Consider the following 17,912-nt stretch of genomic DNA (forward strand, 5'->3'; position numbering starts at 1 on the left):
CTTTTCCTATATGACACATTTCTCTCCCTTCCTCCCTCCCTCTCTCCCACTCCCTCCCACCTTCCCCCATGCCTTTCTCTCTCTGGAATATAGGTGGGACTATTGTATATTCAGACATTTGAGTGTAAAAAGAATTTCCAGAGACTTGAAATATTTCTCTGCCTCTAAACAGAAGTCAATATTTGGATTGATTTGATCAAAGACATTTAGAGTTGAAGATTTTACTTAGCAGGTAGTTAGGCAATGAGAACTTCATAGAAAAAATTTCAGGATTAAATATTGGCTCAAAAAATGGGGGAACATTAGTTTTTGTATCTCATAAAAATGGTAATGCAACAATTATCAGGGTCATATTAGAAAGCACAGACTTTACTCTAGCTTAATGGATCTAAGGATAAGCATTTATCAGCAAGGAAGGATTTAGCATATAATGACATGTAAATGAATTGATGACTGATCATAAATTAATTTTAGTGCTGAAGATGTAATAGAGACACAGCAAGATGCCACTTTATCATGGTATTTTATGTTCAGTAACATTTGAGCAACAACTTAATGTCCTGTGTGCATTTTTTCTTTAACAACTTGAATACATTTGAGATATTTTTTGACCTTTCAGTAATTTTAAAGCTGAGAAATTTGGAAAGATTGAGAACATAAACACAAATAAATTTCTCTATAGGACATAAATTCATTTTTCATTAAGTGTTTAAGTATGTATTGATTATGTTTGGGGCTATAATGTGTCAAATGAATACAAATCTCATATAATTTGTAAGAATCTCTGGCTGAACTCCTTTTACCTGATGTTCACTTTTATTTTCATGTTTATGCTTACATTTACAAAAAAAAACTGTTACCACTAAATGACTTCCTTTTTAATTGATGAGTTACTCTTTTTTGTTTTCTTTCAATTACTGTCTTTTTTCCTCCCCCTTTTCTCTTCCTCCTCAAGGATTTCTACCCTTCTCCTCCTTCTTTCCCTCCTCTCTTTAATAATTGTTTGCCTGAATCTTCAGATCATTCTTGATGTTCAAATCAAAAGTAAGAGGAAAAATTGTAATGACTGAGAGGTAAAATCAATAAATGTTAAAAATTTTAACGATTTTATGGTAGGAACTTTAACATATGTTATAGACCTTTTTGTTCATACAATATGACTAAACTGCTTTAAAATTGTCCTACGAAGGTACTAATTCTATGTATCTCATCCCCAATTCAGAGGAAAGTTGAAGACTTACCAGAAAGGCAGAGTAATGAAGGAAAAGGAAATATCGATTTCTTTCTGTTTATATTGGTTGCAATCTATTGAAGCAACTAACTTAACTTCTCTCTTTCACTTGGGATCATTAGTGTTCTCATTGCCTAATATGGCCAAATAGCTATAGTATATTTGTCTTTAACTCTAAAGTCATCTGTCTAGTCGCTTTGCTCTTATTGGAAGTACAAGTAAAAGAATAGCTAATGTTGTCTCTTTATCAACCAATACCCACTTGATGTCCTGCCTTCCAGGCCACTCTCTCTTCCCAGAGAAGGGAGTCGGTGAGCATCAGGAAAAGCTTCATGAACAAATGAAAAATAAATTCATTTTTAAATGAATTTAAATATGTTTAAATATTTCTTGATTATGTTTGAGGCCATATTGTGTCAAATTAAAGCTTGAAAGATTGAGAGAAATCAGAGCAAACACAAAAGTAGGAAAGTTGCTGATCTGTTTAGGGTAAGGCAGATGCATGTATGGAAATCCTCTTGTGTGGGACTCACTTTCACAGGGCGATAACAGTTTATTTGGGGGGAAAGTTGGGAAGTCTTACAAGATGGGATTTCTTTGGTAACATTGCTGTGATGGGAGATTTTTTTCTAAATTTTGCAGATTCAGAAACTAAATTTGTCAATATTCTAGATCCTCAGAGTAGAACCACACAGCAGGCAGAGTAGACTCAATTTCTTGGCTGATCATAGTGGATAGAAGTGGAATAAGAAAATTTTAAAAGAATAACAACAAAAATAAGAGCTTGGGCTAAGTGCATTGGGATGGGTGAATCTCAATAGAGATGTCACATATACACACACAAATAAATTGCCACTTGCCACTTAATGATATTTAGCATCTTCATTGGAAGACAATATTGCTTAACCTTGATATTCAAAAATATCAAAGCCTAACCAAGATGTACATCATATGAACTTTATTATATAATATATATCCTAATTTATATAATAAAAATTATATAGTACAATTTTTACTTTCTTACTTGAAGACGTTATTGCTTTTCCCATGGTTCCAAAGTAATCAACAAATATTCACTAATTTGTTTAATAAATTTTCTGAGGATGCTTGTAAGAACATTCTTTTTGCAACTAAAGAAAGGTCATTGCTAAGAAATTGTACATCAAATATAATCACTCAAAGAATTTACAGTGAATAAAAAAACAATAAATGCATTTAATTCCATATGCCCACTGTTCATTGAATTCCTACTGTTCAGTGACCCTGTACTAGAAATACTGAAGTGAAGAAGAGATAGTTCTTAATGTCAAGAGTTTTATTTCCTGGAACAGGAAAAATACATACAATATACAAAATATAGGGAGACAGGTGATAGACTACTGCATGCACAATGTTTTCACAACAAAGGAGGGAGTCACCCTAACAGAATGTTGAAGGTAGAACCCAGGTGATAAAGATGGTATTTTATTTGAACTTTAAAGTTTGGCAGTGATTATTAGATTTGGTGCAATACAGAGTATTGTCAAGAAATGGGAAGTGATGTGTGGGTGAGAGAGTGAGACTACACTAGTTGTGGGACAGAATGGGCTGCAAAGGTAGGCTGGCTTAATATTGGGGGGAGGTCTCAGATTCCTAATTTTTTATGTGCATTGGTGTTATAGGTAAGACTTTAAACAGAGGAACAAAGTATAAGATTGATGCTTTGAAAAGATAATGTAGATAACAATGAGGAAAGATAGAAGGGACTAGAAGGAAATCCGCTAAAAGGAGTGTCAGGATGAATTAGAATAACAATAAGGAGATGCTTGTTTGGAGAGTGAGCACAGACATTTAGAAAAACAGAAATCACATGGAAGGGTTTGGAACTGAGCTTTTGAATGTTTTAAAACTATTCCCAGTTCTCGACTTTCATATTCTTTTGTGACCCCTTGCTGAATCACTTTGATTTCTTCTTATCTCCTGTAGCATTATATTGCAAGACCCACTGCATCATTTCTTCTTTCATTTTGGGCTGTTGATCCTTGACTTGTGATTATTAACCTAGAAATGAATCTCTCAGAGGAGGCTCAGTTGCTTGTGTTATCTCAGGTTCCTTGCAGTGGTCTGTGTCAAGGGAATTTGTTTGGAAAGTAAAAAGTATATCTTTGTGCTTTTGGCAAATAGAATCAAGACTCTATCTTTCTCTGCTACACTTAACACCCTTTTAACTTCCAGATCATTCTAACCCTTTCAGTTTCAGTTTTCTCTGTTTTGAGAATGCATGCATCCGTGTTATTGTACCATGACAGCCTGAATTCTAAATTAACTTTTTGTAAGTCCTTTTTTTGTCCCTCTTCTAACAAAAGCAGAAGATAAGGTAAACAATACTTGATAATTTATTTTGTCATGAATTAATGGTACACCAACTTAAATATGTACTGCAATTTTAATTTTATTACATAATGAGTTAAGTTCCCAGTGTGCTTTTATCTAATATGTGTGTATGTATATGCATAAAATACTAAGTGACTTTCTAGAAAGAAAAAAAGTTGTCAATATCTTCAAAGTGTATTTTCTTTAAATATGAAGTTGCATTTTTTTTACTCTACTGCCATAGTTCATTTTGAAAAAGAAAATTGATAGAAATGCTGATAATAGTCTCCATAAAGGCTAATTTCATAAGTATCAGTGTTAAAGAGAAAATTAGAGTTCTTCAAATATTAAAAATCAAAGAAAGCATAAGAAATATTGAAATTAATAGCACTTTTGCAAACTAACATTTTCCTTATGTTCTATGTTTAGTTGATTTGATGTCATCTATACATTTTAGTTGATGTATTTTGTTATTTAAACAGTAATTAACTGTTCACCTTAAAATCTTAAAATAATTCCAGATCTTCTATGAAATACAACTGTACGTACAAGGTCCGGTATTCAAGTTTTTATGCAGATTACCATTGCCCTCTGAAGTAACTTCAAATTATACCCATACTATTTATTCAAGCAAGTCACTGATCAGTTTAAATTAACCATAATTTGTTTCAATAAAATTGTTCATCCCTGACTTGTAGAAAATACACATAGCAGTTCTTGCTTGGAAAAATGATCATGTAACAATTTAAACAATGTAAGAAATGAACCACTTGGAACATGTCTTGCACATGTGCTTCAAACAAATACCGATTTTACACAAGCTTCTTTCATTTGTACTAAGTGTGTTTAAAACACGGATAATGTTTAGCTAAGGAATCCATGATTAAACTTCAAAGTGGCAAGGAGTCGAGGCAGTGTACTTGCTCTTTCGTATAGTGTTTGCAAGCACATGAGATATGCAATATATACAAACTCACTAGACAACTACATTTGTTTTTAGGTTCAATGGTAAATGGATGGGGCTCTGCATCTGATGAGGATTGTAACTTTTCTAGTCATAGATCTAGTGTAGGTAGCTCCTCAGATGGTTCCATATTTGCCAGTGGCAGTTTTGCACAAGCACTGGTGGAAGCAGCAGATAAAGCTGGTTTTAGGCTGGATGGAACCAGCCTTACAAGAACAGGTTGGTAGACTCCAAAGTCAACACTCTTTGCATGAGAGAATCTTGTCCTTGGGACACTTACCTTTTTTCTCTTCTTCTTTCTCAGCAAGTCTGACTGCAGGGCTCTCTGTAATATGCATGAACATTTGGGATGCTCTGTTGTCTGAACTCTGACCTGATGCAAGTTTTGCAGAGCCAAAAATAGGCTCCAACTTACTACCTTCTATCCTTAATATCCCTTTCTCTTCACGGTTCTGCTGATTAATTGGAATATACTTCCTTTCTATATTACGCCAAATCAGCAACTCAGATTGCCATTAAATTTTCAATAACTCACACTTTGCAAAATCTGCACACATTAATTTTGAACCTAGTGATTAAAATTTTTCAGCTTTTATCTCCATTACTTTCCTTTGCCCCGTCTCTTTCTACAGATGCAGTTTCTGGGAAACCTTCCTCAACATGGGGTGAATAGGTGTAAGGCTTTCAGTCTAACAGTTCAAATGGCTGAGGGTCTTATTGTTTGGCTAAGATTTTAATACAATAATTTATTATATGTTTTAAAGGATGCTAATTAAAGATACACCTACTGCATTTGCAAGTTGAATAAAATGATGACTACGTGTATATTGTACATTAGAGAATTTAATATTGATTTCTGAGAGTAATAAGTAATAATATAAAGGACCAATTATGTCATTTTCACATGCTGCTCATTCCACAAAAAGAAATGCAGTCTTAATTCTAAAAATAGATTAGCAGTTTGTAATCATTTGTTTTTCTGGGAAAAAAACCAACAATTTGGCATGATTATGCTCTAATATTTGTATATGTACTTCTTAACTTCACATTTAGGATGGTAATATATGAATTAAACTGAGCTCTCTTACAAAACTAATGAAATATCAAATGCATTTTTAAATCTTTGTAGTGTTCAAATATTAAATAAAAGTGATATGCTCCTGATATTTATTAAACTCTCAGGTTAGAAAAGTGAGCCTTGGAAATTGTCTTGAATTATATCATCAATGTTTATTTTGAGCACGTATTAGATATCTTCAAGCAAAATAAAATGATTTCTCAAGCATTGCAGAGGTTTATTTTCATATAGCATCCAATCTAAAATATGTTGTAATATAACTGTTATTTGAATTTTTTTGCTTTATAAAGCATAAGTCAAAAACTTTATGTTGTCTGAGTGCTTTTTGTGGCATTAGCTGTAAGCAGAACAGTGAGAAAGTGCAAGGAAACTAATAAATTAGACAGAATAGGTGCATTTCTTGCATGTGTGCTAATAGCTAATAAAACATTAAGCAACATCATGTAACATTGACTTAGGAAAATGAAACTATGTAGGATAAGTTTGTATGAAATGAAAACATGACAAGAGAATAAATATATGAACATAAACCATCCTTCTCTTACTATAATAAACAGTATTAAAAGACGTTTTTGAAAATGTATTAGGTAACCTTTTCCCAGAATAAATTTCACTTCTTTTGTACTAAACCACAAGAAAGGGAAATAGTACAATTCATTCGTCCATAAGAATTTGAAGTCTGCTCAGATACAGTAATCACAAAATACCTACTTCACTTTGGATATACAAGGTGATTTTAACCTGCTATCCTCTACACTGATGTTATTGAGTTTCCACTAAGAGATAGAGTTCATTTTGTTTGCATATAAGTGGTAAAGTCAATTTAGCATGTGTACCTGAGCAGACTTTTCAAATAAAACTACAAGGCATTTTTTACTGTGCTCAGATTTTTTAAAATTTCAGGGGTGAAAATGAAACAGTGTGCAATTCATTTAAGAAATAACCTCTTGAATTTTGAGAAATAATGTTTCATGAATTTGCATATAACTATAAAATTATCACTAAGATTTTCAAGGTAATATAAAAACTAATCAAGCAGTATGAAGCTTTGGATTGGTGGATTTGTTTTATGTTCAATTGTTTGAAATATTTTTGTGGGTGGGATGTTCTTAGCTTATAAAAATTGAACACATTATATGTAGCAGGGCATATATTTATTTTTATAGGTGCACCAATATTTGGTATCTTCCAATGGCGTCTCTAGGTAGGTTCACAGACTTAGCCTTAGGAAGAGCAGAAAATACAAGACATTATCAGTGCATTACAATGACCTTCCCTATACCCCACTCCCTTTGTTTTCTTTCTAGGAAAAGCCTTTACCTCCTCTCAAAGACCTTGACCCACCAGCCCATTTTCTACTGATAGTAACACGAGCACAGCCCTGAATCAAAGTCAGAGGCCCAGGCCCACCAACAAACACAAGGGAGGGCGAATGGACCAACAGCCAGCACTGCCTCACCGAAGGGAAGAAATAACAGATGGTAGGCTGATTTCTGTTCCTCTTCTTTCCTCAATGAAGAGATGCATTCTACTTGGTCATTAACTCAGATTAAAATATCTATGGTAGATTAGGCATTGCCTCATTACATACAAGGCAGGAACCTGGCAAAATGGTCTTGCTTACGTGAAACACCCTCTCTCTCAACAATCTGGAATTATGTCTTTATGATTAATCCCCAAGAAAGAGAAGCTGTACCACTCTTAACTGTTGATTTTTCTACCCTTCTGAAATTTTTCTTTATTGTATTTTAGCAAACATTCCACTTAAAGGTTAGGAAAAAAAAACATAAGCAGCATGTGCACATGTCATAGTATCAGAACATTTATGATATGAAATTATAATCTCTTTCACTCTTGGAAAAGAACTTGAAATGGTTTAGTAATTTTTTAGTTTCGTGAATTTCAGAGCTTAAAACATGCTAGCGGTTATGTAGTTGAAGAGTGTCTACTTGGGCTGCTATAACAGATAATCATAACTGTATAAACAGCAGAAAGTTTCTAAACAACAAATATTTATTTCTCATGGATGTCTGGGCTAATATTAGTGGAAGTACAAAGATCAAGGCACTTACTGATTTGGAATCTTTTGAAGGCTCACACTCTGGTTTACAGATGGTACATTTTTATTAATTCTCACATGATGGAACAGACCTCTCTGGGGTGTGATTAATAAGGGCACTAATCCCATTCATGTGAACTTTACCTTTATGACCTCATGAAGCCCTCATATTCCAATACCATCACCTGGGGTTAGGATTTCAACAGATGAATTTTAGGGATATACAGTCATTTGGACCATAACAAAGGGCTAGTATATATATTTTCTATTGAAATTCAGAGAGTAAATATTTGGAGTTTTTTTTAGCATGTGGCCTGTGCCACAAGTACTCTGCACTGCCATTATTGCATGGGTAGAGCTATAGTAAATGAAAATATGGGTGCGACTAATATCTAATAAATCGTTATTGATAGAATAGTGGCAGAATTTGGCCTATAGGTCATAGTTTGCCAAGGTATGTCAATTAATTGAATAGCCAATCTTTGAATATTTGCTTAAATAGTTAGTTTCAGAAAATATTTTTACTGGAAGTTATCCATGGTCAATAATGAGTATTTCAACTGCTCTCAGAGCATAGTCTATTTCCCACATTTTCCACTTAATTATTATATCTTTTAAAGTCTGAATAAATATATTCATCATGAAACTTTATTCTAAGCATAAGCACATATGAAGTATATTTAAGGATATATAATTATATTTAAAGTGCCTAGTATGCAGTGAGACTCAAAAATGAGTTTCTTCCCTCTTCTCAACCTTATCTTTCATAAGCATACAAACTTTATCTGAGATTGTCCAACTAAACCTAGCCATGCTGAATGTTGGAAACATTTGGGGAGATCTTCAAATAAACCATGGAGACATTCATGATTATTCTGAGGTATAATCCTATTATAGGAAGTTTTGAAGCTCCATGGGTTAAAATTAATGGACATCCACCTTTGAGAAGCTATGACCTAGTCCTTAGCACTCTTACATCCATCATTATGAAACAGAATGAAGCTTGTTTTGGGAAAAAAAAGCATTTTCCTTTGTGGGAAGGGGCACTCTGTGTCAGGCAGCCATCTTTGTGCTTTCTTTTGTCACCCTGTAATGCTAAGAAGGCTTAAAAAAGCCAAACATGCTTGTTCTAAAAGCTTTCAGGTTTGTTCATATATCCTGCTTATTTTGTTTTCATGGGGAAGTGTTTCTATGGAATATGAAGATTAAGGGTCCAATTGAGTTTTTCATTCTCTCTAAATAGATACCCTGTGGTGAACAAAGCCTTTCTGCTCCACATGCTCTGGAGATTAGTTGAGCACTTAGAACAGTTTGCAGTGTTGATCTTATTCACTCTAAATAGAAAAGACTGCTCTCACTGATATGCTACAACTTGGAGAATTAATAATTTTATATATTTTTTTCTGCTCAGAATATTGTGGCAACAGAGAAAAATATAGTGTGTTCTTTTTACAAATCTTTGAAGACCATATGTAGTATATGTGGATGGCATACAATTTAAATATACAAAAAGTAGAGTGCTCTTTTTTCTTCTATAATCCTTTTTTCTGCAAGATTTTTCAATATGTTCACATAAAACTATCTTCCTCCTAGTTTAAATCATGATCAATATATTGCTTATCTTTCTAAAAAAAATAGGTCCCTAAATTTCAATTTTGAAAAGTGATTATGAATTATGTGTTATTAGTAGATATATTTTAAGTGATATTGCAAAGGAAATTTGGCTCACATATCTTCCCACATGTGCAATCCAGACACATTTAATTGTGAAACAAGGACATTTATTTTGGAGGCCTTAAGAATATTGTTATTTTACAATAAATGCTTATGACATGGCACTTACATGATATGAATCCATGTGTCAGGAATAATTCAAAACTTCTTTACATAAAATCAAACTGTTCTTTTTGGGAAGATTGCTGCCTAGTAGTTTATAGTGTATGGACACTTTACAATAAAACTTTTACATTATAGATTTTACAATAGTGTTTTATGGCTATATTAATTAGGGTAATTATTGCTAGCTGCTTTACCAAACAACCTCTAACCCTCAGTGTCTTGGCACAGTAAAAGATACTTTCTTATTGACACACTCATCTATCAAGGTCAGGTGGTTCTCCTCTAAGCAGTAATGTAAGGGTGTAGGTCTCTCCAGAATTGAGATGGCATTATTTTCAGAAATATTTATGGTTTCTGAGTGAGGCAAAGACAGATAATGGGTGATCATTGGGAGTTTCTAATGACAAGAACCTATTTCATGTCTCATATGTCATTATCAAAAACTCTCTCCCATGGTGTCTAGTACTAGAAAGTATCCTCCATGTGTCCCAGAAGAATTGGAATGTATATTTCTGTGTCTGTCCCAAAAGCTATACCAAAACCCAGGCACACCTAAGGAGACATTGATGAATCCACATCTTCTATCCACTTGCATAATGAGTCAAAAAATACCTTTGAAGCCAACACACTGAGTAAAAATTGGCAGTTCTCTACCCAACAAACTGATTTTCCTTAGACTACAACCTGTGTTCCCTTTCCCCTGGTTTTTAATGCCCTGTTCAGAAAAGGGGCCCTTTCCAAGCTCTGTCAAATATTAGCTTTACCCCTTAAAATATATATTAAGTGTATTCCACATGGTAGGCAATAGGAGCCAGATAGACAAAATCCTCTGGTTTCATGGAGCTTACATTTGAGTGTAGGAAGATAGATAAAGACCAACAGTAATACATGAATATAAAAAAGCAGTTGATAAGAGGGTGATCATTGCCATGAGGAAAAAGACAAAAGGGAAAGAAGTTGAGAAATATGGAGGTAGGGAAGAGATATTTTTCAGAATGTTCTTTAGGGAAGGCCTCACATACAAGGTGACATTGGAGAAAAGACTAGAAGAATGAAAGCAAAGATATCCAAGGAAAGGTCCTTCAAAGACATAAAAAAACAGCAATAAAATCTGGGGCTTATTTACCAAAAATGTTAGGGGAGAAAAATGACTAGAGCAAGCATAAAAACAAAATAGAACACGAAGTCAGACAAGCAAAAGAGCACATATGATGTAGGACCTTAAAGCTGCAGTGTTGCAATCAGCCTTACAGTATGTTGAGTGGGAAGCTACTGGAGAGAGGGGTGGGGAGTGGGGGGTGGGGGGGAGCAGAGGAGTGACATGATCTTCTCTGTTTTTCTTTTTAAAAAGATCGTCTCCACTGTTGTGTTATATTTAATGGGGAAAAGGTGTAAAACAGATCACATACTTAGGAAGCTGTAGAAGCAACATAGGGGATTCATAACAAGTCAGAAATAAGTGAAAGCAATGAGAAGTGAGGAATTCTGGAAATGGTGCTCACAGGTCTTGTTAATAAAATTAGTAAAGCAAAGCTTAAAGGTCACTTCATAGCTTTGGTGAACTTGTAGGATGAAATTGCCACAGGTGGGGAAGAGGAATATCATGCAAGACACACATTTTATAAAGGAGGAACTAGATTTCAGTTCTGATATGTGCAATTTGAAAAGCTTTCTAAATATCCAAGTGGAATTTTCCCATGTAGATTTGGTTAGAAGAGTCTGCAGTTCTTGGGAGGAAAGATCCAGAATGGAGATACTTCATTTCTTTGTGGTCCCAGTTTCTCAAATAAAAAATGAAGACAATAACAACATTTATGTCATGGGATTGTGGTCACCTGACAATAGCTAATTCTCAGTAGTCTAGTAAGATACTCTTTAGTGAATTGACTTTGTTGAGATGAATCAACCTACAATTGAATAATAAATTTAATTTAGATAAAATGTATTTGCTTATATATTTTTATTTTTCTATAGCCATTTGCAATTCCATTTCCCTTTCCCGTTGGTTTATTTCAATGTGCTTGCAATGCCCTTTCTTCTTAGAAGACACAGTCTTCAAGGATATTACTTAATTATGAAGCTATATAATTTCAGGTTATATTAAATAGTCTTCAGAGTTTTAGCTGGCATAAGCAGATACCATTTTGACCATTTTAGAAATTAAGCTGCTCTGATGGAGAGTAAAAATCAATGTGAAGATCTGTTATTTTGGAAGCAAATTTTATAATTTCTCCTTGCTGTCTCTCTAAGAACAATAACTCAAATGAAATAATTAATTTGCATTTATAATAATGTTTAGTGATGGGAGTCCCAAACTCATTAGATTATCCAACAAAGAGATATCTCAACATTACATTAGCTTTTCATCTTGGAAGAAATGTTTGGAATAAAACCTTATTTTCCCAGACAGAGACTCTGTTCCCCTCAATAATTAGAAATTCATAATATAATGTGAAAAGTATACATAAGAACTAGTAACCATCCAACCTGGGTGCTCCAGATTCTCTGTGCAGTAGAGAATAATATAATTTTGCTCCTAAGACAAAGTATAAATCTTAGAATGACCAGTTTAACATTCCTTTGAAAAAGCTATTTTTTGTATATAAGAAATTTATACTTTTCCCTTTAAAATTCAATGATAATATTATTAGAAATAAGAACCTGGTTATAAAAGTGTCATAACAATGCTATATTAAGTACAGTATCTTCTAATTAATGAAATAAATAGTATACATGATTTTTGCTTTTTATGAATAAATAACATAATTGCCAATACTCTAAGGATAAACTAAGAATTACGCAATAGCATACACAAAATCACAATAAATCAAGCTAAATGAATATTTAGAAGGATTTAAAAATTATTTTAAACCTGGGTGTTGTGATGCTCACCTACCATACCAATGACTCAGGAGGCTGAGTCAGGAGGGTCACAAGTTTGAGGCTGGCCTCAATCATTTCCATTTAATGAGGCTCTCAACAACTTATAAAACTACCTCAAAATAACGAATTAAAAAAACTGGGGATGTAGCTCAGTGGCAAAATTCCCCTGGGTTCAATGCCCAGTACTAAAGGAAAAAAAATAAATCATTTCAGCTGGTGTAATATTTAAGGAAGGAAGTATGATTTCACAGTGGAAGATTTTCCAGACACAAAGTTTTAGATATGAATAGCTAATAAAAGGAAAATGAAAAATTTGCTGATACTTGAACTTTAAAGTTTTTCATTTCCGATATTTAATTTAAAAAGCGTTTCTAAAAAATTATCTATTCCACTACTTCTCAAATTTCCATGATATATTGCCAACTCTAGTACCATAAAGCATATTCAATCTGTATGCTGAACATTGGTTATTATTTATTAAAATTAATACATTGGAAGATTATAATATATTAGTTGTAACTCATTAGCTAACTCATGAAACGAATAGCCAGAATTGGTTGTCAGGCAGAATGTTAATTGCATTTAATAAATGTTAGCTTAACCCTTTGACTATTGCTAAATGTGCCACATACTTGGGTAAAGGCAATCATATGTTGCATATGATACGGCATATAGTTCTTAATTTCCCAAGGGTGATGTTTCCTATGGAGATTGGCAGGCTGGCTTTTGTTCTTTTATTAGCACAGTTGCTAGAATTTCTAGTGATGTTATTATTTTATTTTTTGCCATAGTATTTCTACCTTGAAAAGGGAAGGATGAAAATGAATTATGACCCTTAAGTTGCCCTTTAACCTTGAATGTTAGCCCCAGTGTGCAATTGAAAACATTTTCCATGTTTAACAGTTGGATGAATCCAGTCAATTTGATTTCAATGATGCTGTGGTAGACGACAGCAGAGACACCAATAATATGCATTTTACATATCAATAATTGACTTTTATTTTTCTCTGTTTTTTTTTTTGTTTGTTTGTTTTTGCATGGGTGATACTTGTACAAGGGCAGGAGTTTTTTTTTTTCCAACTTGAACTAAAACCTGTATTTTTTCATTAAATTTTAGTCCATTCTAAACATTATTCAAAATTTTTAGATCTTCCACCACCACCAGATCCCCCACCAGGTCAGGGTTTAAGGCAGCAAATAGGCCCGAGCCAGCATGCTGGTCATGTGGAAAACTCAACAGAGAGAAAAGGAAGCACTCTAGAGAGACAACATGCCTCCAGCTTAGAAGACCCAAAGAGCTCCTTGGATTGTCCAGCCAAAACCTCCCTAGAGTGGCAACGACAAACCCAGGAATGGATAAGCTCCACAGAACGCCAAGAAGACACACAAAACGCCCCACACAAACAAGGGTTTGGATCAGGTGTGTTCTGCACAGTCCCAAGCAAGTGTGGGCTGTGACCCTTTTATTTTCTACCAGGTATTCTAGAAATGGCAGTTGTTTAAGGGCATCCAAGAGATATTTGCCTTAAGTCAGTAAGTGAAGTAGGAATTTCTCAAGCAGACCTCAGAGGCATGTTCCTTGAAACTGATTACAGTGGTGATTGCTCCTCAAATTGACCACTCCATAGGTCTTTGAATCCAAGAAATCTCCAGCCTTCATCTACGGTCTCAGGGGACAATTTTGGCTTTTTTGCCTTTTACCTTTTCTATTGAGTAGCTTTAAGACCACTAAATTTCAGCTTTTGTGTCAGTTTAATCTCTACCTTCAAGGAGATTGTCATTTTGACAGAAGTAACCAGTCACTTGAAAGGAGAGCTCCTGTCAGTCAATTAGGTGAATTAATTGAGATTATAGATTTACAAATAAATGACCAACCAACAGACCTCATGTTGGAAAAGGTTAACTGATTAAATGTAGATGACTGTTCACATGGGGACAAGAATGCTCTTGTTTATAAATCACACTTCCTGGAAATGTTAAAACATAAATTTCATGGTTTCTGATTGGACATTAATTAGGGGTGGGGCTATTGCATTTTTTGGAATATCTTGCATCAGGATTTACTGAGTATTAATAAACATATACACATGCACACAACTTTTGAAACATATTCCATATTCATTTGGACTCAATCTTTATTAGACAAGTCCTCTCCCCATGCATTTCTGTAATTACATTTTGTTACAACACTGTGCTCAAGTTTTTGAAAAATTCAATTTGTGCAAGGGCCAGAAGATGACAATTTCAATATCTAGATTTACTGAAATGTTTAGGAATGGTTGACCATTCAAGCTGTGAGAGAAAAATTATGTGATCCCTGTCATTAAAGACTATCTAAGGCAAGAAACAGTAAATTCAGCCAACATTTTTTCATCATCTAATCACTTGTTAATGGCCAAAACCTCAAAAGAAAGAAAGAAATAGAGTAGTTGGGGTGGAGAGGAAGATGTGGAGAGATGAAAAGAAAGAGCTAGAGAAAGACAGGAAGAGAGAGATAAGAAATAAAGAGAGGAGAAAAGGAGAAGGAAAGAAGGATTCAAAATATTAAATAATTATTCATAATACATTTGATCAGTTATTTGATGGGAGACAATATACAAAATAAATATTATCACATTTGTTAAAATTGGGTGGGTTTCTCTTTTTCTTTTAATGAAATTCCTAGCCTTTCAATTAATATATTTATGTCCCAAGCAACAACAAAAATTTAAGAAACTTACTTAATTTGTTAATACAAAATCCTTGATCTAAATTGATTGAGAAAATATTGCTGTGGTTTAAACTAAAACAAAACCACGTTCCTTCTGTTTTGATGGGAATATTGAAGCCTCATTGAACTCTAGAAATTATTCTAAGATATGCTTTTTTTTGAAACAAAGTAGTTCACTGTAAGCTGCTCTCTTTTATAATGAATTTAAGTTTTGCAAATAATATACAACAGTGTATACTTATCCCAAGATCTCTTTTAATTTAATCCTGCTTCAGATCCTATTGTAGGAAATGTTGCTTGCACATGGAAATTCCTTTAATATCCAGTCTTGATTAAACCTCTTAATTTTAATTTTACTAAAGAATGAAATAGTAAAATGGTCCATTCTGAGCTTAACTTGTAAGAGTTAAATTCGTGTTATTTTCCCAGGCTGCAGTTCAATTTAGCCCTTTATTGTTTTTTATTTTTCTTTTTCAGAGGAGGCCTTGGTGCCCTATAGCAAGCCCAGTTTCCCATCTCCAGGTGGCCACAGCTCATCAGGAACAGCTTCTTCTAAAGGATCCACTGGACCCAGGAAACCAGAGGTGTTGAGGGGAGGCCACCAGCGCAATGCCAGTAACCTTCTTGACATAGGATATATGGGCTCAAATAGTCAAGGACAGTTTACAGGTGAATTATGTAAGTGTTTTAGGTCACTGAAAAGGCTACCATAGCCAAGCACGGTGTGGCACAGCTGTAATCCCTATGACATAGAAGGCTGAGGTAGGAGGATTCCAAGTTTGAGGCCAGCCTCAATTTAGTAAAACCATCAGCTACTCAACAGGACCCTGTCTCAAAATGAAAAATAAAAGCACTGGGGATGTAGTTCAATGGTAGCTCATCCCTGAGTTCAATCCCCAGAACCAAAATAATAAAAATTATGGTTTATTGTGATTCAGAAAAAATATTAGATTAATAATATTGTCATATTAAACAAATTTAAGAATGATAGAAAACTTTCCCTGCTACAGGAAAAAAAATCAATGATTTTTAAACAAGTTTGGTCATAACGTAGATGATTGCTATTTATAGCAGGTCGATGACATAAATATTTCATTTATATTTCAAGATGATTTATGCTATGTTAGAATTACTTTAAACATGGTGGTGCACACCTGTAATTCTAGCTACCAGAGGCTGAGGCAGGAGGATCACAAGCTTGAGGACAACTTGGGCAACTTAGTAAGATCCTGTTTCAAAATAAAATATAACAAAGACTGGGGATGTAGCTCAGGATAGAGCACCCTTGGTTCAAACCCCATTACCAAAATAAACAACCATAAAACAACAGAAAATTGTTTAAACGTGGGCAAAGAGTCTCAACACTTACAAGTTAAATTAAATGTAGTTCACTGGATACTTTTCTTGCTCTTTTAAACTCAGCACAATAAAAAAGAGAGAAATTCTGGCCCTTTGGTACTTTAAAGAGTCTTCTTAGTAGTTCTTCCTATTCTTCATTTATTTGCTCTTCATTCGTTTTTTTTTTTTTTTTAATTTATGGAGTCAGTCTTAAAAAAATTTGATCTTTGATTTGAGTTAGTTCACAATATTTTTATTATAATGATATAGCTATTGATTAAGTTTATCTTTTTGAATGAAGAACTGGCATTGGTTTTCATATTTTCTAAATATAAAAATATGAGGTAATGGTGAAAAATAGGGATGTCACTGTTCGTCCAATTAAAAACATTGAATTTGTGTTAATTCCATTAGGAAATTTACCAACTCCCTATTCCCTATTATAATGATGCCTGCTTAACATTGTCAACTGCTTCTTTGAATTCAGCTTAACCAAGGCTGTTAAGAGAACAGCCATGGCTTCTAATGTTCTCAACCACTTGCCTGATTATAGCTCATGAGAAGACAAAGCTACTTTTATGATCTCTTGAATTCCTCATGGAAAAATAGTTTATGATTACCATTATGCTCACATCACAGGCTGGAGGAGTTCATGAGCTAATGAAAAGGGAAAATAGTTTCAAACTTATTGTTTATGGATCTGAGTTATCATTATTGGCTATTATCAATCAGATCAGTATTAAGATTTATTTATAATTTTTCATTTGGCCCATGGGTACTTGAAATTTTCTTTAAATTTTATATTGACATAATCGTAGGTGTGCAGGGAGTGAAAATAAAATAGCTCTAGTTGAATTTTAAATCTCCAGATACTACAGTGTTTCTATTTTCCTTGTTTCTCTGGTTCAACGAAAATGAATTGCACAAACACACCAAGATCTTTCTGATGACTTCATCTTCATTTACTATCCGGTTGCTCTGATATTGAATATGCGGGTCAGGATAGAAGAATGCATCATTTAACTCTTGAGCTTTATTCCTGACTTTTGTTTCCATCTCTTTTTAGAGTAACCGAGAGGAGACATACAAAGCTGCTCTGAAGGATCATCAGGTCCCAACTCATGAACGTGATGACACTAAACAGTGCAATGAACAATTTCTTTTATTTATGTACTATTAAAAGAACTGTAAATGCAATGTAAAGACACACAGCCACACATATCCCACAGATATTTTACTTGTGTTCTTCTCTTAAGTACACCATCCACCTTAACTCTTTCTTGTCAGGAGTATATAAAAAAAAAAGAAAGAAAACAAAACTTGCCCTCCAGGAAGAAAAGGGTTTTTCTCTGTATATAATTTCTTTTGTGCATTGCTATGCAAGCTCACTCTTTTTAGCTCTGTTCCTATTATTGTCTGTTCTTATTGGTTTGTTTTACTATATGTGAATTAATAGGC

At 33.9% G+C, this 17,912-nt stretch overlaps 1 protein-coding gene across 1 annotated transcript in view; it reads left to right on the forward strand.

Moving 5' to 3' along the window:
• LOC143640222 (roundabout homolog 2-like) overlaps positions 1-16,946 on the forward strand; it is a 144,620-nt gene extending 127,674 nt beyond the window's left edge. The window contains 4 exon segments of the mRNA XM_077108109.1: positions 6,933-7,106; positions 13,554-13,826; positions 15,594-15,794; positions 16,942-16,946. Of these exon segments, the coding sequence (XP_076964224.1) occupies positions 6,933-7,106; positions 13,554-13,826; positions 15,594-15,794; positions 16,942-16,946 (653 nt within the window).
• The last annotated feature ends 966 nt before the right edge of the window (positions 16,947-17,912 follow it).

Source organism: Callospermophilus lateralis, unplaced genomic scaffold (genome assembly GCF_048772815.1).
Source record: "Callospermophilus lateralis isolate mCalLat2 unplaced genomic scaffold, mCalLat2.hap1 Scaffold_138, whole genome shotgun sequence".
NCBI classification, from domain to species: domain Eukaryota; kingdom Metazoa; phylum Chordata; class Mammalia; order Rodentia; family Sciuridae; genus Callospermophilus; species Callospermophilus lateralis.